This window comes from Staurois parvus, unplaced genomic scaffold (genome assembly GCF_062004578.1).
Source record: "Staurois parvus isolate SC_StPar_1 unplaced genomic scaffold, SC_StPar_1.0 ptg000316l, whole genome shotgun sequence".
Taxonomy (NCBI): domain Eukaryota; kingdom Metazoa; phylum Chordata; class Amphibia; order Anura; family Ranidae; genus Staurois; species Staurois parvus.
Window position 1 is genome coordinate 3953304 of NW_028318112.1, and position 24230 is coordinate 3977533.

The 24230-nt window shown below is 41.4% G+C and overlaps 1 protein-coding gene across 3 annotated transcripts in view; it reads left to right on the plus strand.

The window, feature by feature from the left end:
* CACNA1I (calcium voltage-gated channel subunit alpha1 I) overlaps window positions 1–24230 on the plus strand; it is a 1904325-nt gene that overhangs the window by 1337739 nt on the left and 542356 nt on the right. For all 3 annotated transcript variants that reach the window (XM_089683626.1, XM_089683627.1, XM_089683628.1), the window contains exon 14: window positions 10125–10321. In XM_089683626.1, the coding sequence (XP_089539752.1) occupies window positions 10125–10321 (197 nt within the window). The remainder of the gene's footprint in view (window positions 1–10124; window positions 10322–24230) is intronic.

Genomic DNA, 24230 nt, shown 5'->3' on the forward strand with positions numbered 1-24230 from the left:
TTATTAGGGATGTATATATTTGCCAATGTACATTCTACGTCTTGCAATTTTCCCTTTAAAAATAAAAATCTTCCCTCCTGATCCTCCATTTTTTCTTCCAGACAAAACCTTATATTTTTTCGCAAACCCAATTGCTACTCCTTTAGCACGTTTAGTTGGGGAGTCTGCATAGTACCATATTGGATAGTGCTTAGAATACAATTTCATGCTTGTTTCTTGCATTAAGTGGGTTTCCTGTATAAACACTACCTCAATAAATCTTTTTTGTATCTCTCTAAGTATCTAACTAAGACAGATGCAACTACCTCCACAGTTCTAGCTTCCACCCCAACACACGAAACGTGCCATCATACACAGTCAGGCCATTAGATACCACCGATTATGTTCTGACCCAAGAGACAGAGATAAACATCTCGGGACACTAGCAGATGCCTTCCATAAGAAAGGTTACAAGGACAAAACTATCAACACCAGCATTAACACATCCTTGAGAACTTGAAGAGAAAATCTACTTCAGTACAGGAGAAAAAAACAAACAACCGTGTACCTCTAGTAACCACATACAACCCAGCACTAGAAGGAATTAGAAAAATAATCAAAGATTTACAACCCATCATAACAGAGGATGAAACTCTGAAGAAATATTCCAGCAACCACCAATACTAGCTTTCAGACAGCCCCCCAACCTCAGAAATAAGCTAATCAGTAGGAAACTTCCTTCTGATTATGATGTCACAAACAATGGATGCAAACCCTGCAAAAACGCTGCAAACTGCAACCAAATCAATCCATCAAAAAGTGTCAGACACTCAAAAGGGATCTTCAATATCTCCGGCTCATACAGCTGCACCTCTAGTAATGTTGTGCACCTTATACAGTGCAGAAAGTGTAACAAAGGATCTTATGTTGGTGAAACAGGACAGAAGTTGCAAACAAGGATCAATTTGCACAGACATACCATAAAGTAATAAAAATGACCTTTGCACACCTGTGGGACACCATTTCGCACAACCAGACCACATTATGGAAGACCTCAATGTTTTAGGAAATTTCAAATCCATTCAGGAAAGAAAAACTTTTGAACTAAGAATGATAATTCTATTTGACACAAAAGATAACGGCCTATATTTGGACATGGGATTCCTCAATCATTATCCAACAGTTTTATGACTATCAGCTCAAGCATGACTGCCTCTGCTAGTGTTGGCTCCCCCCCCACCAGACTTTGCTTTTGCTGTATCTTATCTCTGTTTTTTTTTTTTCTCCCATCCCCTACATCTCTTCCAACATTCTGCTAAATCTTTGTTTCAGTACTGCTTAGACCTGAAGAAGGGGACATTCCCCGAAAGCTTGTCCTCTAAATTGTATGTTAGTGCAAATAAAAAAAGTATCACAAACAGTACTCAATTGTTCCTGTCGCAAATGCACTAATACAGCTACAATCACCTCTAAGTATCTTAATTCTCTTCTCTGGGCAATTTAACCCCTTAACATTATAAGTCATAAAGTTAACCTATCTCCTTTCCTTATGCTGAGTATTACCTTTATCCCTCCCTCCTCCCTCCCTCCTCCCCCCCACCCTCCGGCTATTTTTTCGCCTACAAATCATTTGTGGTCCTAATCCCACTTTAGATTAAATTTTAGGGTGTTACTCCAAACATGAACGATTCGCCAGCCACCTACCCCTCTCCATATCCCCCCGCTCTCAAAAAAAAAAATGAACTCTCCAACAACCCATCTAGTTGGACATGTATTAGTGGGATAGTACATAAGGGGAGCAAAATAGGGGAGCAAAATATGGGGGAGGGGGATATGGCAGAAAAAAGAAAAAAAAATTCTCCCATCTCCCTCCACTCTCTACTCCCTATTTCTTCTTCCAACTACCTGCCGTTTCTCCTTTCCAGTATCCCCTATCTCTCCTTCCTCATCCTCCCACCCAGGTATCTCAGTTCTCTGCAGACCAAGTCTCTCACAAAAGTCTCTCATATCTTCAGGAACTCTTAATCTTGCTGTATTTCCATTTTTCCAACACGCCGGGAATCCCCATCTGTACTGTACATTTTGCTTCCTCATCTGCTCCAGCAATGGTTTCAAAGATCTCCTTCTTATCAATGTCTCTGCAGACAAATCAGCAAAAATCTGGATATTTATTTCTCTGCATTTAATAATTGTTCTCCCTTTGATCTTCTTCCATATCTCTTCTTTATCCTCATAATTATGGAATTTTACAATTACTTATCTCGGTTTTTCTTTACTCTTTTCAGCTTGGGGCCTTCCTATTCTATATACTCCGTCCAAATTAAGAGTCTCTGATGCAGATCTGTCCCTTATGGTATTCAAAATTTGACATATTATACCCGTTAGATTTTCTCTGTGTGAAATCTCTGGTATTCCCCGTATCCTTAGATTACCTCTCCTATCCCGGTTTTCTTGATCCTCAATTCTACATAGTAGCTTTCTTTGTTCTCTTCTCATTTCTATCATCCTTTTTTCTAACTTCGAGATGTTTTGGGCATTTTTATTCACTTTCCCCTCCGTCTCTTCCATCCTTAATAGCATTTGCCCCAGATCTTTCTGTATTGCTATCTCCTCTTTTATTGATTTTTCAAGACTGTTAAACATGTCTGCTATTTCTTTTTTATTTGGCATCTGTAGGTCATTTTCTTGTTCTCCCATTTCCGTTCTTTCCTTTATCTGTTGACCGCTATTAGCCATTCCTAGGGATAGTCTAGGGCTATCTTCCACATTGATTTCCAATACACTTCTTTCACTAATTCCTTGTTGTCTTTCTGGCGTCAAATTCCACTGTGGTGGTATATATTTTTTAATTGTACCTGTTAGGGAACCCTTGGGCCCACTTCCTTTGGCCACTTTATTTTTCATGTCGCTCAACAATATAGTTCTCTTATCCAAGTTCTGGGGAGGGTGCGAGGTGGGTGTGCGGGGGGGATTTCTCTTCTTTTATTGTCCTGTTCGTCACTTTAAAATTCCCCTCTCTACCAGAGTCTATATCCCCCGGGTCTTATGCTATAGTGCTTCTCTCCCCTTCTCCTTTTAGGCCCCCTGGGTGATCTCCCCCTTTACTCTGGCGTCACAATTCAGTTTTTTCAATATAAAAAAATGCAAATAGCTTTGCCACGCTCACTCACCCTCCTGTTGTCTTCTCGCATTTCCTTCTGGGGTCTATGATTCCCCACAGCCCCGTTCTCGAAGTTCCACTGTTCTTTGCATGGTGATTGAGGAGGGAATGTGAGGGATTTAAGCAGAAGATGGATATGGATATAGGGGGAAATTCCCCCCTCTGGGTCCGCTTCCTCCCTGGTCTTCTATGGTCAGGGGCACTTACACAAATCCCGTACTGTTTTAGGAGAGAACCGGCATCCTCCTCCACCTAGGAACGCCGGCCAGCTTATCCTCCTCCCAGAGCTCCTTTGCGGCAGGTGACGTGGTTTCTTCCACGTCCTTCTGGCTCCAGGCCACCTGCCGCGCCTGACGGAATTTACCACCACCTCTTTGCAGTGTCCACCCGGAGCTCCGTCCGGTCCTGCGACCTCCACACTCCACAGCCCCCCGGCCTCCTCCTCTCACAGGCAGGTATTATCAATTACATTTCTCCTAGGCTTTGGCAGGTCTTCCCGTGGGATGGGCGGCTGGCTTGACGGAGAGCTCTCACCTCGAGCTCTCCCCCCCGCCATGTTCAGGCTCCTCCCTCCAGGCAGCAAGTCCTATCTCTGATCACTGGATTTTGAATGGTTATACCAGGATGATGCCTACAGCTGCAGGCATCATCCTGGTATCGTTTGTTTCAGCCGGCGATCGGCTTTCATGTAAAAGCAATCCTAGTGGCTAATTAGCTGCAGGATTGCTTTTACAAGCAGCGGAATATGATGCCCCCCCTCCCCCACTGCCTTCCATGGCCTTTTTGGGCAGTCCCGTGCCATCGGGGGAACCTGAGAATGCAGCTGGTGTTTCTGCCAGCTGACCATAGAGCTGATTGGAGACTAGAGTGGTGCCAATCATCTCTATAGTGTAAGAATTTGAAAGCTACAAGCATTTCATCACTTCTGTTTCGTAGGCTATAAACAGTGCCATTTGTAAATTGGGAAAGCATCTGATCACACCGATCTTGGTTTGATTACATAATGTAAGGGCAGAGGAGATATCCAGAGTCTGATAGACCCCAGATTTCTTAAAAAAGAATATATGACAATGCCCATTGAAGTTATAGGGGATATTTGCATTCCCTGTGATAGCATTAAAAGTGATCAAAAAAAAAAAATGAAAGGTACAGTGTAAAAATAATTTAAAAAATTAAAATAACTTTAAAAAAAAACCTCGCCCTTCCCATGCACGCACACCTGTGTGCACAAGCGTTGACCCTGTGCCGGTATGTAAACAGCGGTTGTACCATACATGTGAGGTATCACTGTAAATGTCAGATCAAAGGCAGTAATTCTAACACTAGACCTCCTCTGTAAATCTAAAATGGTAGCTTTTAAAGGCTTTTAAAGCGTTGCCTATGGATATTAAAAATGTATGCAGTTGTCGCCATTGCACAGGGCATGCGCAGTTTTAAAGCATGTCATGTTTACTCAGCATACCATCATCTTTTATATCTTATCAAATAATTAGCCAATATATTCTGTTTTTGTGCATTAAAAGTAAAAAAAGTGTTTTTTTTTTTTTAAATTGCTTTTGAAAAATCGCTGCTCGAGTACCAACCATTTTATTCACTAGGGTGTCTGCTTTAAAAAAATATATAATGTTTGGGGGTTTAAATTAATTTCCTAGCAAAAAATACTGATTTTTTTTCATGTGAACAAAAAAATCCAGAAAAGGCTTGATCAGGTGGTTAGAAGAGTGAGTGATGTGTGGCATAAACTTCTAATGCTGGGCATAAAACACCCCCACCCCCCAAAATTCCCCCTTTTTGGAAAGTAGACACCCCAAACTATTTGCTGAGAGGCATGTTAAATCAATAGAAGAATTTATTTTTTTACCACAAGTTTTTGGAAAATGAATTTTTTTTTTTTTTTTATACAAAATTGTCACTTAAATGATTTACTGCTCACACATGCCATGGGTATATGTGGAATTACTCCCCAAAATACATTCTGCTACTTCTCCCGAGTATGGGGGTACCACATGTGAGATACGTTTTGGCAGTCTAGCCAAGTACAGGACCCCAAAATCCAATAAGCACCTGCAGGCTTTTAAATGACTTTATTTCTTCATTACACTTCCAGACTACCTATCACCGTTTCGGAGGCCCTGAAATGCCAGGATAGCACCTAACCCCCCCAAATGACCCTTTTTTGGAAAGTAGACACCCCAAGGAATTTGATAAGAAGCATGGTAAGTATTTTGCAGATCTCATTTGTTGCCATAAGTTTTTGGAAAATGAAGAAAAAAAACAAAAACAAATTTTTTCTATTCTTTTTTTATATTTCAAAACCTTGTGAGAAATAATGAGACCTGCAAAATACTCACCATGCCTCTTAAATTCCTTGGGGTGTCTACTTTCCAGAAAGGGGTCATTTGGGGGGGGGGGGGAGTTGGTGCTTTCCTGCATTTCAGGGCCTTCGAAACTGTGATAGGTATTGAGGAAGTGAAATGAGGAAGTTACGCACCTTCAGGCTTTCAAAGTGGTCATTGGATTTCAGGCTCCTGTATATGGCTAGGCTCCCAAAAAGTCTCACACATGTGGTATCCCCATACAGGGTAGAAGTAGCAGAATGTTTTGGGGTGTAATTCCACACATACCCATGGCTTGTGCAAGGAATAAATCATTTAAATGACAACTTTGTGTAAAAAAAAATGTATTTTGTCATTTTCCAGAAACTTGTGGAAAAAAATAAATCTTACATGGACTCAATATGCCTCTCAGCAGATAGCTTAGGGTGTCTACTTTCCAAAAAGGGGTCATTTGCGGGTGTTTGTACTATCCCAGTATTTTAGCACCTCAAGAAATGTGATGAGCAGTCAGAAAGTAAAAGCTGTGTAAATTCCACTATCTATACCATAGTTTGTATATGCTATAGCTTTCACACAAAGCAATAAATATACACTTACTGGGATTTTTTTAACCAAAAACATAGTTTTGTGGGATATTTTTATGACCGAAATGTGAAAAATAAATTTTCTTCAAAAATGTTTTTGTTTATAGCGCCAAAAATAAAAAGTGGACAGGTGATCAAATACCACCAAAAGAAAGCTCTATTTGTGTGAAAATAGGATATAAATTTCATTTATGTACCATATTGCATGACCGCGCAATTGTCCGTTAAACTAGCGCAGCGCTGTATAGCAAAAAAAATTGCGTCAATTGCAGTATCTATGCCATAGTTTGTAGACGCTATAACTTTCACACAAAGCAATCAATATACACTTATTGGGATTTTTTTACCAAAAACATGTAGCAGAATACATTTTGAGTTTACGATATATTTTTTATAGCTGAAAGTAAAAAATATTGTTTTCTTCAAAATTTTCGGTCTTTTTTTGTTTATAGCGTGAAAAATAAAATGCGCACAGGTGATCAAATACCACCAAAAGAAAGCTCTATTTGTGTGAAAAAAAGGACGTAAATTTCGCTTGGATGCAGCATTGCATAACTGCGCAATTATCAGTTGAATTAGTGCAGTGCCGAGTAGCAAAAAGAGGTCTGGTCATTAAGGGGGGGTAAATCCTCAGGAGTGCAAGTGGTAATCAGTAAGCATTGCCGCTGGTTAGACTCTGTTGATGTTTGTATGCTGGCCCAGAATAAATGAATCATTCATGTGAGGAGGGGGCAGTCATTGTGCACACATGCAGCTGACATTTAGGAACTCATTCATTCAGGGATGATGTAACATGGTTTGCCCTGATGGCCAGCGGAAGGAACCTTCTCCTGTTCATATTTATTTGGTCCGGGGAGGATCCATGGGCTTATGGGCAAAGACAGCATGGATGGGATGTTGATGTTCCCCATGAAGTCTGCTCTGATGGTCAGTGATCTGTATTTGACTGGCCAGAGAGAGGAGTCAGTGGGAAAATATGGGGTGGAGCCAGCATATTTGAGTGTTGCAGTCAGATCCACTCTGACAGCCAGTGGAGAAGCTGTTTCTTTCTGTCTATAATTTGATTGGCCCCTGACCCACAGCAGAAATGGCTCCTTCCACTGGCCATCAGAGTAGACCTGATTGAAAACTGCAAAACCCAATGTATAGAAAGAGCTCTAGCTCTGCCCACAATTGCAAGTATGCAACTGACTTAGTTGCTGGGATTCATATGGCTCAAGCTGCCTAGCGCCCTAGCAACCAATAGTGTGGACTTGCATACATCATTTATATGCATGCAGACAACATTTTAAGCAGGATATTGCTGTCAGTTTCTGGCTGCAAGATCCATTGTATTTTATTATGCTAGTGCTCATGAGGCCTTTGTGTCTAAGGGTTATATTATGATTCATGAGATCACAATTAATACTGATCTGAGAGAGTTTTATTTAAAAATCATGAACATGGCATACACCTCTATTAAAATATATAACACAATGCTATAAGGGAAAAATTAGATGTTTGAAATGTGGTTTGGCATCTCCAGATTTAAATAAAAACAGATAGGCACAACAGAGTGTATTGGCCTCTCAGAATAATATATAAATCCATAAATCCATAATTTCAGAATAATATACGTCAATAAGTCAGTTTACTCAGGCAGGCTCTTCGGGGGCAGAAGCAAGCTCTGTATGGACAATAAGAGAAAAAGGAAAGTGCAGCAAGGACTAACTTTATTAAAACACTCAATAGGACCACTCACATGTTATAAAAGTATTCAGGCTCATCAATAAATGTAACTGCTCTGTGCTGTAGACATCTTTCACTACAGTACAAATCTGGCAGACGATGCAATAGCTTACCCTTCTTAGGAACAAAGTTGCCTACCTATAAAATTCTGTAGGCTGTGCTTTCCAGTGCTCCCTATTTTTATGTATTTTGTTTATTTTTGTTTACTTTGTTACATCAATTTCCTTTATATACTAACACTTCCTGAAGTTGTTTTTATTGTCATCAGGGATATTGGAGTCTTTGGCAGTCCTCGGTTACTACCAGTCCCTTTCAAACTGGTTATTGTTATTTGCACTTACACAATTTTGGTGCAGCACTTCAGATAATTGTGTCTCATGACAGCCATGGTCTATGAGACTGCAGTAGTCCTCGTGTATTGTTTTTCATTGTATACTTTTCAGTTTTTCATGTATATTTATTTTTTTATTTGATATTGCTAATGTTTTCCTTTTTTGTTCATCATCATAGTACATACCAAATTTGAAGTATGATTAGCTGCAGCTTATTGACTCTTTCTTGTAATGTGCATGTTTCCTGTTACAAAGCCAACCTAGGTGACTATGTCTCCAGGCAGCCATTATGTGATGCCATCACTATGGGGTCTATGTTTAAAAAGTTTGTCATGCGACTGTGACAAACATTTCCGCAATTAGGGCAAAAATTGCCCCGCTTTCTCTTTTATGTGTGAATCCTATATTGTCAACACCACCTAATAGCCATAATATGTTTTTTAAGAAATACTAAATAAGAAAAAAATGTATTAATGCCACAAGATGGGGCTGACAATATAGAAATCACACATAATAGAGGAAGTATGGCAATTTCTTGTGATGTGTTTCCTCTGATAACTATGTCTACTGGTGGCCATTTTTTTTTTTTTATTATTATTATTTATTTATTTCAGGTACTTATATAGAGCTGTAAATTTACTCAGCACTTTACATACATATGTTGTATATTCACATCAGTCCCTAACCCTCAGGGGTGTACAATCCAAGGTCCCTAACTTGCATTCATACATACACATACTAGGGCCAATTTAGACAGGATCCAATTAACCTACCAGCATATCTTTGGAGTGTGGGAGGAACCTGGAGTACCTGGAGGAAACCCACGCAAGCACAGAGAGAACATGCAAACTCCAGGCAGGTGGTGCCATGGTTGGGATTCAAACCAGTGACCCTAGTACTGTCAGACAGAAGTGCTAACCATTAAGCCACTGTGCTGCCCCGGCTTTCAAGCACATGGGGATGCAGTATTGTTTGTTTTTTTAATCAGTTTTTTCCCTTTTTTTGTGATTCTAAATGATTGCTTATTAACACCATCCAGTTAATTTGATGATCCATCATCTACACTGTATTTTTAGATGATAACTGTTTTGCCCCTATTGTTATGATTCATTTTTACTGCCATTTGACCTTACCTCACCCTGCACCTATTAAATTGCAATATGTGATGCCTTCACTGTGGGGTCTGTGTATAAAATGTTTGTCATGCAGATGTACAAACATTTGTGCAATCAGAGCAAAAATTGCTGTACTTTCTCTAATATGTGTGATTGTTAGATTGTCAGCTCCACCTAGTACCCATGATTAGTTTTTTTTCTAGAAATACCTAAATCAGGAAAAAATACTGTGGCCACTAGATGGTGCTGACAACATAGGAAACACCCAACAGAGGAAGTACAACAATTTTCATCCTGATTGCTGGAATGTTTGTCACATCCACACATTTAGGGCTGGTTCACACCAGATGCGGTCCAGTGTGTTTTTTTTTTCTGCATCAAAAATGCTTGCACAGTATTTTCCATTTATTCCAATTGCCCTAGTTCACACCAGTGAAATCAGTTCCAGTCAGTTTTAGGTGCAGAAACCAAAGTAGTACATACTGCATTTTTTCTGCACAGATCCATACAGGAACAAAGCAAAATGTATTAAAAACATGCACCGGAAAGAAGTGTGGTGTGAACTGTAAGTAAAAACGCATCCGGAGTAAGTTTTTGTGGTGTAAACTGGCCCTGAATAATTTATATACTGTATAGACCTCATATTTGGTGTTTTGGGGGTGAGATTCAGGGGTATATATGTTTGGACATTCATTAGCCTCATTTCTTTGACAATGATGGTCTGCAATCCATTGGAATCTTAAACAGAAACTCCTCTTGTATGGACACATATGAGTGCCTCTATTCCTTTCTATTTATTTATCTGTCTATTTATCTATCTTTAGAATATTTTTTGTAATTTACTGATGTTGGTGTATGAACACATTATGTTTATAATGTTGTACGCTTAGATCAAAAGCTTTGTACAGTGCCGATGACACCAAATGGACATCTGGAAAGCACCCCCATAACAAGCCGACAGATCACTGGTGGAATCATGAATACATCTAGAAATTCTCTACAAAGAGATCAAGTACTTGTAGCTGTGGACTGCAGGAAAAGCAGTGTCATGTCTCTTGGCCGTATAACCTATGATCAGAGGTCACAAGTAAGGAGAAAATCCTATTTCTATCTTTTAGCAGATTTTAGCAATACAATTACTGTACAAATATGACATGTAAAGCCCTATTATGTATTTTATTTATCTTTTCTTTTTTTAATTTTTGGATAGACTGGGTTAAGGTTAGAAATTCCAGAAGAATTATGTGGCTTTTCTGTGTTGTCACTGGAGAGGTTTACGATATATGCTTTCCTTACACTTTCTTTCCTGATGAAGGTCTGCACTGAGCACATCTATAAATCAGGCTGATCATTAGCTAATTAAAGAGAAATTAATGGATAGAAGTCTAGTAACATGCTAGAGATTCACATATTTAGAACAAGCTTTCAGACTTTTGTCATATACTCATACAGTATACTAGCCAGTTAAGGCATGAAATATTCAAACTCATAATCTATTGTTCCAGAGTGCAACTAAGTACTACATATCCTTCATTGAACACGTTCATAAGAATACAATGTAGTTAATATATTAAAATGGTGCAGTATTCAATTAATTTGTGTTTTGGGTATTATTTTCACACCTTTTTTAGCACATATGTGGCCTTTATTTGGTAATTGTTTTTAAAAATACCATGAGTATATTTCTTACTATAACAAAATAGAACAAAGGGTGCAAACGCCTATTACATCATCCACAGCACTTTATTATACAATAGAAATAGTGCATACTCACAAAAGCTAAAATGACAACAATGTTGTATGTAAACCAAGGAACCCTAGGGCCTGTCCAAAGGATCTGTAATGTGACGTGATGCCTCTGGTTCAAATGGATTTCATGTAACCCGCTGACATTAGGGGATGGGTATACAAGCAAGAGTATAATATAAGCATGTAATTTTATTATTTTATATTGTGTTATGAATTATTTCATCTGGAGCTTTCATATTCGACATGTTGAACCCCCCAGGTGTAGTACAATATGTACCATAAATGTAAATCATCTGAAGAGGGGCAGAGTGAGACATTGCTGACCTCAAGGTTTAACATCCAGAGCAATTTTTCAATTTACTATAAAGATTCTTTCATATATATATATATATATATATATATATATAAATATATATATATATATATATACATACATATACACATATATGTATATATAATTGAGACATGTTCGTTATTAGTAATGAGTAGAAAGTGGTGTCTGCCTATTATCACAAATAAGGCTTCTAGAAATTAAAAATTGTTTTCCTCTTCTTTTTTTTAGATGTACAGTTGTGACCAAAATTATTCAACCCCCAATGCTGTAAAGGGGTTTAGGGACTATAGTGTACATTTGGAATTGTATTCAGAATCAAATCCTACAAGGACGTTGTAACTACCCAAATGCAACTAAAATGACATCAATTGTTTATGTAATACAGTAGTAAATGGTTCTTATGTGGTTTCTTCATTGCCACAATTATTCAACCCCTTAAAGACTACCACTCTGAAGAACAGAGGTTCATACAGGTGCTTTCCATCAGGTATTGAAAACACCTGTGGATGTCACCGAGCAGCAATCAAGCATAATAAGCACCAATTAGGCAGCTTTAAAATGACTGTGATACTCAGCTCCTTCTAGACATTTACTGGTGTGGTTACAAACATGGTGAAGGCAAGAGAATGGTCCAGGAAGACAAGAGAAGAGGTGATTTCTCTTCACAGGAAGGGCAATGGCTATAAGAAGATTGCAAAGATGTTAAACATACCAAGAGACACCTTAGGAAGCATCATTCGCAAATTCAAGGCAAAGGGCACTGTTGAAACGCTACCTGGTCGTGGCAGAAAGAAGATGCTGACTTCGACTGCTGTGCGCTACCTGAAGCGTAGAGTGGAGAGAAGTCCCCGTGTGACTGCTGAGGAACTGAGAAAAGATTTGTCAGATGTGGGTACAGAAGTTTCAGCCCAGACAATAAGACGCACACTGCGTAATGAAGGCCTCCGTGCCAGAACTCCCAGGCGTACCCCCTTGCTGTCTCCAAAGAATAAGAAGAGTCGACTGCAGTATGCCAAAAGCCATGTGGACAAACCACAAAAGTTGTGGGATAGTGTTCTGTGGACTGATGAAACAAAATTAGAACTGTTTGGGCCCATGGATCAACGCTATGTTTGGAGGAGGAAGAACAAGGCCTATGATGAAAAGAACACCTTGCCTACTGTGAAGCATGGTGGAGGGTCAATCATGCTTTGGGGCTGTTTTGCTTCTGCAGGTACAGGGAAGCTTCAGCGTGTGCAAGGTACCATGAATTCTCTTCAGTACCAGGAGATATTGGATGGAAACGTGATGCAGTCCGTCACACACCTGAGGCTTGGGAGACGTTGGACCTTTCAACAGGACAATGATCCCAAGCATACCTCCAAGTCCACTAGAGCATGGTTGCAGAGGAAAGGCTGGAACATTTTGGAGTGGCCATCGCAGTCACCAGACTTAAATCCGATTGAGAACCTCTGGTGGGACTTAAAGAAAGCAGTTGCAGTGCGCAAGCCTAAGAATGTGACTGAACTGGAGGCCTTTGCCCATGAAGAATGGGCGAAGATACCCGTAGATCGCTGCAAGACACTTGTGTCAAGCTATGCTTCACGTTTAAAAGCTGTTATAACTGTAAAAGGATGCTGTACTAAGTACTAAGATTGAATGTCACTTGGGGGTTGAATAAAACTGATAATGCTGTGAGCACAGAAAAGACATTTGTGGTTATTTCATTATAACTGTTATGTTATATTTGTCTGACCTACAAGTGCCTCTTTAATGTAAATGTAAGCAAGATGACTGAATGATCAAAAGCAATGTCAAACTGGCCAAAACACTCAATTTCAGTGGGGGTTGAATAATTTTGGTCACAACTGTATCAAAATTGTTTTCTCTGTTTTATTTTCAGTACAAGGACCCCAAATACATGTAGGATTTGATACATATGTCAACATTGTATGGTTACTAAATAAAAAGCTTTCTAGATATGATGTATAACTACAATAAATAACAAATATGTCAAGGCAAACTTTTTTTGCACTTGCAAAACAGAAAAAAGTGAAAATATCCAAAATTGTAAACACCAATATAGCACATTGAATGTCAAATATTTTACATGGTGCTCCAGATGAATTCAGGCTCAGCATTCCACAATCACATCTCAGGTGCTAGCTCAGCTCTTCTCCAGTCAGTTGTATTGGCAAGGCCCCTTTCACAGACTCCACCTGCGATTTTCTTGCTGAGCACCGGATTTGTTTGCTGATCCCCGCTGAGCAGGCGGGTTGACAGGTCTGTGTCTGCTCCTCTAAGGGCGGTTGCATGTAAATGGACTATAAATACATAAATGTCCCACAACTTAATAAATGTCCCAAAATACTTTCATAATCCAAAAATTATCTGTGTGAATATTCCAATTTGATTTGTAGATAATCCAGTGTAGACTTTTCAAACTCTTCGTGAACCTCAGAACAAAAAAACTTAACTTTGGGGGTTATCTCTCCTCCCAAAAAAAGTATAAGGATGTTTGCTTTTAATGGTTTTTATCCTTGCAGAAAATGTAAAATGTGCAAAACTATGGGGATAAAAGAAAGGAAAATTACGAATTTTAAATTGGTAGCAACCGGTGAAGAATTTACCATTAAAAAATTTATAACGTGTAATACAAAGTACGTTACATATGTACTAGAGTGCCCTTGCCAATTCCAATATGTAGGAAGAACTAAAAGAAACCTGAGTGAGAGATTGAAAGAACATGTAAAGAATATCAAAAGGGTAAAAAAGACCATAGTGTCTCTCGACATTTTAAGGAATTCCATAAATCAGATCCGAGTAAGTTAAAATTTTATGGGATTGATATGGTTGATGCACATTGGAGGGGTAATAATATGATACAGAGGATCTCGCAGAATGAGACATTTTGGATATTTAGATTAAATACTATTAAACCAAAAGGTCTTAATATTGAATTGGATTTGAACTGTTTTATTTCAGATGTTTAAAAGGGGATTATGGTATAATATATACCGTATTTGCCGGCGTATAAGACGACTGGGCGTATAAGACGACCCCCTACTTTTCCTGTTAAAATATAGGGTTTGAGCTATACTCGCCGTATAAGACTACCCCTCTTCCAACGCACACCAAATAAAAATGAAAAAACATCAGATTTGATTTCAATATGGTATGCTATTTCAGTATGGTATTCCAATGATGGGGTGCTATTCCTCCCACTGACACCAATGATGGGGCATGATTCCTCCCACTTATACCAATGATGAGGCACTACTCCTCCCACTGACAATAATGATGGGGCACTATTTCATCCACTGACACCAATGATGGGGCACTATTTCATCCACTGACACCAATGATGGGGCACTATTTCATCCACTGACACCAATGATGGGGCACTATTCCTCCCACTGATACCAATGATGGGGCACTATTCCTCCCACTGATACCAATGATGAGGCACTATTCCTCCCACTGATACCAATGATGGGGCGCTATTCCTCCCACTGATACCAATGATGGTGCCCCATCATTAGTGTCAGTGTGTGAGGAATAGTGTCCCATCATTAGTGTCAGTGGGAGGAATAGTGCCCCATCATTAGTCAGTGGGAGGAATAGTGCCCCATCATTGGTGTCAGTGGGAAGAATCGTGCCCCATCATTGGTGTCAGTGGGAGGAATAGTGTCCCATCATTAGTGTCAGTGGGAGGAATAGTGCCCCATCATTAGTGTCAGTGGGAGGAATAGCTCCCCATCATTGGTGTCAGTGGGAGGAATAGCGCCCCATCATTGGTATCAGTGGCAGGATTTGCTCCCCATCATTGGTATCAGTGGAAGGAATAGTGCCTCATCATTGGTGTCAGTGGGGAGACTAGTGCCCCATCATTGGTATCAGTGGGGAGAAAAGTGCCCCATCATTGGTATCAGTGGGGAGAAAAGTGCCCCATCATTGGTGTCAGTGGGGGGAGGAATAGTGCCCCATCATTGGTGTCAGTGAGGAGGAGGAATAGTGCCCTATCGTTGGTGTCAGTGGGGGAGGAACAGTGCCCCATCGTTGGTGTCAGTGGGGGAGGAATAGTGCCCCATCGTTAGTGTCAGTGGGGGAGAGGAGCGGCTGCTCCTTCTTTCAGTTCAGCCGCTTGATTTTCGCGGTGCCGTTCGGCTCCGCCTCCTCGCCGGTGATTGGTCGCCTGTGTGCCTCTCCAGTGCTGGCGCCCAATCACCGGTGAGGAGGCGGAGCCGAGCGGGCGGCGGGACCATCGAGCCGCCGAACTGAAAGAAGGAGCAGCCGCGCTTCCTGGACCGGATCGTCGTGGGACCGGGACCGGAGCCAGGTAAGGAACAGCAGCCCCTCTGCCCACCCCTGTACTTGGTGTCCATTGGAGGAGGAGGGGGGTGGAGCCGCCCCTCGAAAAAGTGCCGCCCTGACACTGGCTCGCCGTATACCGGCGTATAAGACGACCCCCGACTTTTCAAAAGATTTTCACGGGTTCAAAAGTCGTCTTATACGCCGGCAAATACGGTATGCTGTTTTAATATTTAATATTTTAATATGGTTATTTGAGAATTATTTACACATATATATGAGTTTTATGCTGCAAAAAATATTTAAAAATAAATTTTAGTAAAATTTTAATCAATTAGTAATATTAATAGAAATGGGTTGAAGAATATTTATTATAATATGTAGTATCAGGTTTTAGTGATTGTTACTAGGGAGTGCGGTATTTATGTGTCTGAGTAAATAGAGTTCCCAAATGGATAGCAGAAGGGGTTTATACCCTATGGATAAATAGTGTGAAATAGGTTTAAATATTTATTTGAATTAATCTATTTATTTACATAATTGAGAGTCACGTGTACCTGGGGCCTTATGGTTGAATTATAAATTGATTAATATGGGATTCCATATAGAAAGAAAAGGTATTAAGGTTGACCAGTAGAGGGAGTCAGTATCATGAGATAATGAATTTATGTGTATATTAAGAGATGTGATTTTATTTTATTTTATTTTATTTATTTATATAGAATAAGTGTTTTCAGTTAGAAAAAATGGTTTTATTAAAGATTAAATATATGTTTTATGTTGTTTTAGAGGTAAAGCTGTGTATAATAGTCTCCTATATATTGAAATATGGTATGGAGATAGTATAGGGATCAGGGGATAGAAGATTTAGCTATGAATCCTATAGAGATATAGGTATGGTGGGCAGTGATGTGGGTAGTATCGCTGTATGATCTGTGGTTAGGTATTGTTATAGAAATGTGGCCGGTTTTTCCATTCAATAAGATGGTGGTTTGGGCTTCCTGCCCTTAATAAGGGACAGAATATAAGCAACCGCCTCCCAGATGTCTTGATCCCTTGAGAAAAAGTCCAGGAAGTGACAAAACGCGTCAGTCAACGTGACGGCTGATGCATTCACGCAAACCGGAAGTGCAACAATGGCCATTTTGAAAGTGGGAAACGGCATTTCGTACTCGATTTGGCCATTTTGAGTATTTGGTCATGCCATTCGGACTCTGCAATGCCCCGGCCACGTTCCAACATTTCATTAACGATGTATTCAGAGACTATCTTGATATTTTCGTGATTGTCTATTTGGACGACATACTAATATTCTTTTCCTCACTCGAAGCTCATAGGGGTCATGTGACAAGTGTATTGGAACATTTGCTCCAACACGGTCTGTATGCCAAAGCTGACAAGTGCAGCTTCGAGCAGCACAGTATTGCATTTCTGGGGCTGATCATCTCCACCACGGGGGTTGCGATGGATCCTCAGAAGGTCTCGGCGATCTTGGATTGGCCAGTACCCACGGATAAGAAAGGCATACAACGCTTTATTGGGTTTACATCAATATATAAAACAAGCATGCAGCGCTCCTATATGATATAAAGCAAACAAAATACCAAACACATGTATGTTACTTTGAATTTGAGATATATGCTTATATGTGTGCAAAATGGTGCATAACGCACATAGCTATGTATCGCCGAGCATGGATAAGTTCATAAATAGATTTCCCAAGTTAAAATGTGAAGATGAGTGACAGTCTGTTTGTAGCAAACATCAAAATATTCGTGACATCAGATGGTGAGGAAATGAGAATAATATGCACTAACCAGATAGCGCTATATAAAACGCATGTAGATGATGAAATCATCTAGGTGTGAGCATCTTGACCCAGGTGTTCTGATTATGGCAACATCTATCGCAGCTTTTCAACAGGGTTTCCAAATGGCAGAGCTATGATTGAAGACCACCGGAGGGAGCCAGCAACCAGGATCTCTTTAGACCAGGTATCCCAAAGCATATAGTATGTTCGCCAACCACCAGAGGGAGAAAGAGCTCAGGAGAATATCCAATAGTTTCCTTAGGGAAAATTGGCTCAAGCAAAAAAGAGCCAGAGGACAAAAATATCCAAGTGCAGCATTACTTTATTTAGATAGAAAGTCACTGAGGGCAGCTTTCTGACATGTTTCGTTCCAAGCACGTTCTCAAAGAAAGCTTTCTTTGAGAACGTGCTTGGCACGAAACATGTCAGAAAGCTGCCCTCAGTGACTTTCTATCCACGTGGACCTCTTCTGTCTGGCCAATGGGCCTTTTTGCATATCATGTGAGTTATATTTTATCATTTCTCTGCAAATTCTAAATAAAGTAATGCTGCACTTAGATATTTTTGTTCTCCGGCTCTTTTTTGTTTGAGCCAATTTTCCCTAAGGAAACTATTGGATATTCTCCTGAGCTCTTTCTCCCTCTGGTGGTTGGCGAACATACTATATGCTTTGGGATACCTGGTCTGAAGAGATCCTGGTTGCTGGCTCCCTCCGGTGGTCTTCAATCATAGCTCTGCCATTTGGAAACCCTGTTGAAAAGCTGCGATAGATGTTGCCATAATCAGAACACCTGGGTCAAGATGCTCACACCTAGATGATTTCATCATCTACATGCGTTTTATATAGCGCTATCTGGTTAGTGCATATTATTCTCATTTCCTCACCATCTGATGTCACGAATATTTTGATGTTTGCTACAAACAGACTGTCACTCATCTTCACGTTTTAACTTGGGAAATCTATTTATGAACTTATCCATGCTCGGCGATACATAGCTATGTGCGTTATGCACCATTTTGCACACATATAAGCATATATCTCAAATTCAAAGTAACATACATGTGTTTGGTATTTTGTTTGCTTTATATCATATAGGAGCGCTGCATGCTTGTTTTATATATTGATGTCATCCCAAGAGGTTTTCTGAGGTTTTACCCTTTTATGCTAAGCTGCTCCACTATACAGATCTAGCGCTCGTTTTTCTTAGATATTTGTTTGCTTTATTGAGTTTGCTAACTTTTATAGAAAGTTTATCAGGAACTTCTCTGGTCTGGCCTCCCCCATTACCCAGTTGACCAAACAAGGGGTCTGCTTCAAATGGACGCCCGAGGCTCAGGCAACATTCGAGTCTTTAAAGAAGCTATTTACCACCGCTCCCATCCTCAGTCACCCTGACTCCTCTCTGCCTTATGTCCTGGAAGTAGATTCCTCAGAAAATGCAGTAGGGGCCATTCTGTCCCAGCGAAAGGCCACTGGGGAACTTATGCACCCAGTGGCGTTCTTTTCGAGGAAACTTTCATCGGCAGAAAGAAACTACGACATTGGAGATCAAGAACCAGTGGGCTGCTAGAGGTACCGCCAGGCGGTTCCTTACACTTCCTCAGTCAGACACAGAAAGACTTAGCAAATCTCAACTCGCACGAAAATAGCAAAGCTTGGACCTACGCTAAACACCAATTTGACACCTTGGCAGCAGCCCAGGAAGCTCTGTACCACTCCCACCTCGACCTGAACTATCACAAATTTGGCAACAAACTGGGCAAGCTGCTAGCACGGCTATGCAGAAAACCATTTATACCCACGCTAGTGGTTCTATAAGTAGGGCGAAAATTATGGGGGACAGGGGGCAGCCCTGTCTGGTTCCATTGGATATGTAAAAGGGTTGTGAGAGCGTGCCGTTAGTTAGTACTCTGGCAGAGGGTTTGGAGTAGAGGGCGAGGATCGCCGACAGCATCCAATCAGTTATGCCGAATTTTTGTAGTGTAAGTGTCATAAATTTCCAGTGAATTCGGTCGAATGCCTTTTCCGCGTCCAATGATAGAAAGAGGGAGGGTCGTTTGTCAGATTCAAGGTGATGCAGTAGTGATATAATTCGCCTGGTAGCATCAGGAGCCTGTCTACCAGGTATAAAGCCCACTTGGTCTGGGTGAATTAATGTAGGTAGGTATGGGAGTAGTCTTTGGGCAATTTTTTGGCGTATATTTTTATGTCTGTGTTAAGTAGCGAGATCGGCCTGTAGTTTTGGGCCAATTGGGGGTCTTTGCCCGGTTTCAGGATAGTTGTGATTATCGACTGTAGCATGTCAGGGGGGAATTCCCCGTTAGACGCAACGTGATTATAAAGGGCAGATAGGTGTGACTTAAGATTGGGTGCGAATGTTTTGTAGAATTCATTGGTGAAGCCATCGTTCCCTGGCGATTTGTTTAAGGGTAGGGTGGTTATGACTTTTCAATTTCTATGGGTGAGATTGGCACTGAGAGAGATTCGATTTGAGAGGGGGTGATGCGGGCGAGGTTAGTGTTACGTAGGAAGTGTTCAATGGAAGGAATCCTTGGTTGAGTTGTATTAGGGTCGTCTTTTATGTTGTATAGATTCTGATAATGGGATGCAAAGGCGTTGGCAATATCCTGTGGGTTTAAAAGAGGAGAGTGCGTGGTTGGGTGTTGGATCGTAGATATTTTGGTCCTAAGTCATTTTTGTTTGATGATTTTAGCGAGAAGTGAATTTGCTTTGTTTCCGAGTGCATATAATTTGGTCTTTGTTTTTTGGAGGTTAGTGTCATAAGAGTGGAGTAAAAGAGTGCGTAATTTGTTTCTATTTGTTTTGAGTCGCGGATGTGGAGGGATTAGGGTTTTTTTTGTTAATTTCTTTGTTTAAGTTGATGGAGGTTAGAAGTTGGTCAATTTGTTGGGAACGCTGTCTATTTATACGGGAGTTTAATTGTATGAGGATACCTCTCATGTAGGCCTTGTATGTTTGCCAAAGTGTAGTAATTGATATATCCAGAGTGGCGTTGGTGGCAAAGAAGAGGTTGTGGGCTTCTTAGACATGCTTCTGATTGTCCAGGATTTTCAGGAGTGAAGAATTAAGTCTCCAAATCGGCGGGAGTGCCAAGTGTCGAGCGTTGTCCAAAGATATACTGATTGGTGCGTGGTCTGACCAGGAAATGGTTCCAATGTTGGAAGAAGTCACTTGTTGTAGTGTCCATTTGTCGGTAAAAAAACATATCTATTCTGGAGTATGAGAGATGTGCGGGGGAATAGTAAGTATAGTCTCTCTCGGAGCCATGTTGGCATCTCCATATGTCGTACAAGTCGTGATCATGTAGAAAGTGGTTTAAGGTATATTTGGTGGGTTGTTTGTTGGAGGATGAGTCCACGAGTGGATTGCTCATAACGTTGAGATCTCCACCAATGATGAGTCTGCCTTGTTTATGATCAGAGATGGTTTTGTAAAGCGTACGATAAAATTGCATTTGGTTGCTGTTTGGGCCGTATACATTCACCAATGTGTGGGTTATGTCATTTATCTGGCAAATTAGGATGTGAAAGTGTCCAAGTGGATTGGCTATTTTCGAGATGGTGGGGAAAGGGAGAGAATCGTTGATGGCCATAATAACCCCGTTCTTCTTCTTGGGGTTGGTTGCCATAAATATTTGTGAGAAACGGTGGAGGTGTAGGCTGGGCGTTTTTTCTGTGGCGAAGTGGGTCTCTTGTACAAAGAGTATGTCGGCGTGGGATTTACGGGTTTCTTTGAGAAGCAGCGATCTCTAAAAAAGGAGAGTTTAGGCCTCTAACGTTAAGAGATGTTATATTAATCATTGGTGAAGGTTTCTCCGATGAGAATATACAGTCGGGTTGTTGTTTGAGAGGGTTGGAACTCGGTAGTCTCCTGGAGAAGGAAAGTGGTAGCATAGTTGTAGTACCAATAAGGCTCGATTGAGGGTTTAGAATGAGTGTTCCATGTAGACTCAAGGATTGCACGGTTAGGGGTAAAGGGGAGTAGCTGGTGGTGCCATAGAAAAAGGGAGGTAGAGACACAAAGGGTAATAAAAATAGTTTTGCAAAAAATGCAAGTAGGCCAAGTAGCCAACATCGCTACTTTAGAGCTGGGGGGTTTAAACAGGCTTTGACCACTTAAGGGGTCATGCCAAACATAAACATGTAGAACGAACTTCATCAAGTGTGGGCCGATCGCCAGATTTGAATATTGAAAAGTGGCCCCTGGGGGGGGTAAAAATATGCCTGAGCCTGGAGTGCGCCATGCAGCCACTTATGATGCCTCCATGTGCTGGGCAGAGTTAGGTGTAGTGTCCTGCATGTCTGCAGGGAGGATGTTCCAGGCCTTGAGCAGGTCTAAGCCCACTTCCAGGTTCTTGACGGTGAATATTCTGCCTTGTCGCCGCACTATTAACTTTGTTGGGAAGCCCCATTGGTAGGCTATGCCATGATTTCTTAGGGCCTTGGTAATGGAAATATTTTTTTTCCTGTTAAGGAGCGTGGCTTTGGATAAGTCTGCATAGAGGCGGAGGTTTGCGTGCGATGGCGGGAGAGGTGGTGGGTTTCTAACCGCAATCATAATTTTTTCTTTAATGTGATAAAAATGTACATGAATCAGTACAACTCTTGGTATAGATGCCGACAGAAACGATGGCTTGGGCAGTCGGTGGGCTTGATCAATCGCGAGCTCTAGATCCGAGAGTGTTGGGAGGAGGAGTTTAAAGTATTGTTGTAGGTAGGGTAGCAAAGTTTCGCTCGTAACTGATTCAGGAATCCCTCTGAGTTTAATGTTGTTACGGCGCGAGCGATCTTCTAAGTCGGCTAATTTTAAGTTGATTTGCTCGATGTCAGATGAGTGATCAGCGTGAGCGTCAATCAAATCATTATGTGCTGTTATTATGTCTCCCAAGCTACTTTCAATATGGCATATTCTGCGTTCTTGGTGCTGTACTACGCTAGATATCTGGTTTAAAGATGCGAAAATGTCGTTATGCAAAGATTGTCGCAGTGGCGTCATCATGTGTTTCATGCATACCTCTGTTAGCGGCTGGTCCGCAGCGGGGAATGCGTCTATGTCCGGTAGGGCTGTAGCAGGAGATGGAGGCGGGAGATTTAGGGCTTGGTAGGGTAGGTCAGGGTCCTGGTCAAGACGTGGCCGAGATTTGGCAGGGCTGCTAGTTGTGGGGGATAATGGGGGGTGACAACTCACCAGGGTCCCCTGGATAGAGCGGTTTTTGCAGCCTTGGATCCCTGTGCTGGGCCCTGTAGTCCTCCTCGTGGCTGCTGCTGTCTCCTTGTGTGTTGCTGCTGCGGGCGCCATCTTGGATTCCCGGCATAACGGCTGGGAAGAATTTAGTTAGTTTCCCGGGCTGATCCGGGGTTCTCCGCTTGCGGGGCATATTGGCCCCAGGGCCGGTGTGTGCCGCTTCACAGCTGGCGGGTGGACGGAGCTGTGCTCAGAGTGCGTCCATCCCGGAGCCGGCCACGCATGCGCCCCCTTAAATATAAACTTTTGATTAATAAAATTATTGGAGAATTGGAGATGTGGAAGGATTTACTGCTCTCACTCTTGGGCAGGTCACACCTGTTCAAGATGGTGAGATACCCGCAACTTCTCTATCTGCTCCAAACTATCCCTCTCCTCCTGAGACACAGCGACATCCGGGCAATATCTAAATTTATCTGGAAGGGCAAATGCCCACGCATAGCACTAACTAAATTATTTCTGCCATGAAGTGAAGGAGGCTCCGGCCTCCCAAACACACGAGTCTACAACCTCTCTTGCCCGCTACGTATCTGCCTAGATTGGCTCACCTGATCCTTCAGGTACATTAACTACCATATTGAGTCTGCTATAGTTCATCCTTTTAATCTCACAGCCCTCTTACATTCCAATGTAAACTCCCTCCCACCCCATTTAAAATATAACTCGCTCATTCGCGACACCCTCATTACATGGAGGGAGGTCAGACGCAAATTGAGGGTCTGTCCGTGGCTCTTACGCTTTCTTCCTATCCGCCATAATCTTTCTTTTTCCCCTCCGCAACAAGAAGGGCTTCTCCGTGGCAAGAAGGGCCATTCTACGGAAATGGGTCTCCAACTGCCCTCTGATTATAACAGACTTAAAACAAGACCTCAACTCCCTGTTATGCCTAGACAGGCTTAACCTGTTCTCTTCTCCATCCAACTCCAGAGTGGGTCAATATCTCCGAAAGTGGAAGCCCTACATCACAGGATCTCTCTCCGCACAGGAACAAGCATTCTTTCTCCAGGACTCCAGTGTCTTCAGCCGCTCTACGAAACCCCACACATGACATGATGTAGTCAGTAGTCATTTGTTGTTTGTAAACCCTGTCAAATTGTTGATGTGCAACATCTTTTCCTTTTCCTGCCTCTTCTCCTCCTTCCCATTCTTCATCCTCTTCTTTTTTCCAACAATGATTTGATTCCTCGATATGACTCATGACAATGGGTTAACTCTGCATTGGTTACCAATCTGCATCATAGGTCTATACCAGGCAACTGGAGATGTACACCCCGACACTACCACTCCTGGTGGAACCCAGAGCAACTGATCTCCCTCCTCTCTGATCCCACTCAATCCACTACTTTCTCTGGAACTCAGCACCAACTTATATACTTCTCTACTCTTTTTCCTTTACATCTTTCCAGGTGATATGGCTCCCCAGGTAATACCTTCCTCCTCCACACCCCCTTCCCCTCTTTTTTTTTTCTTCCCTTTTCTTTCCTTCATTCTTCCTACCTCTTAATTTGAGCCCCAGCTACCTCACCCGCCTTTCCTCTTCCTCCTCA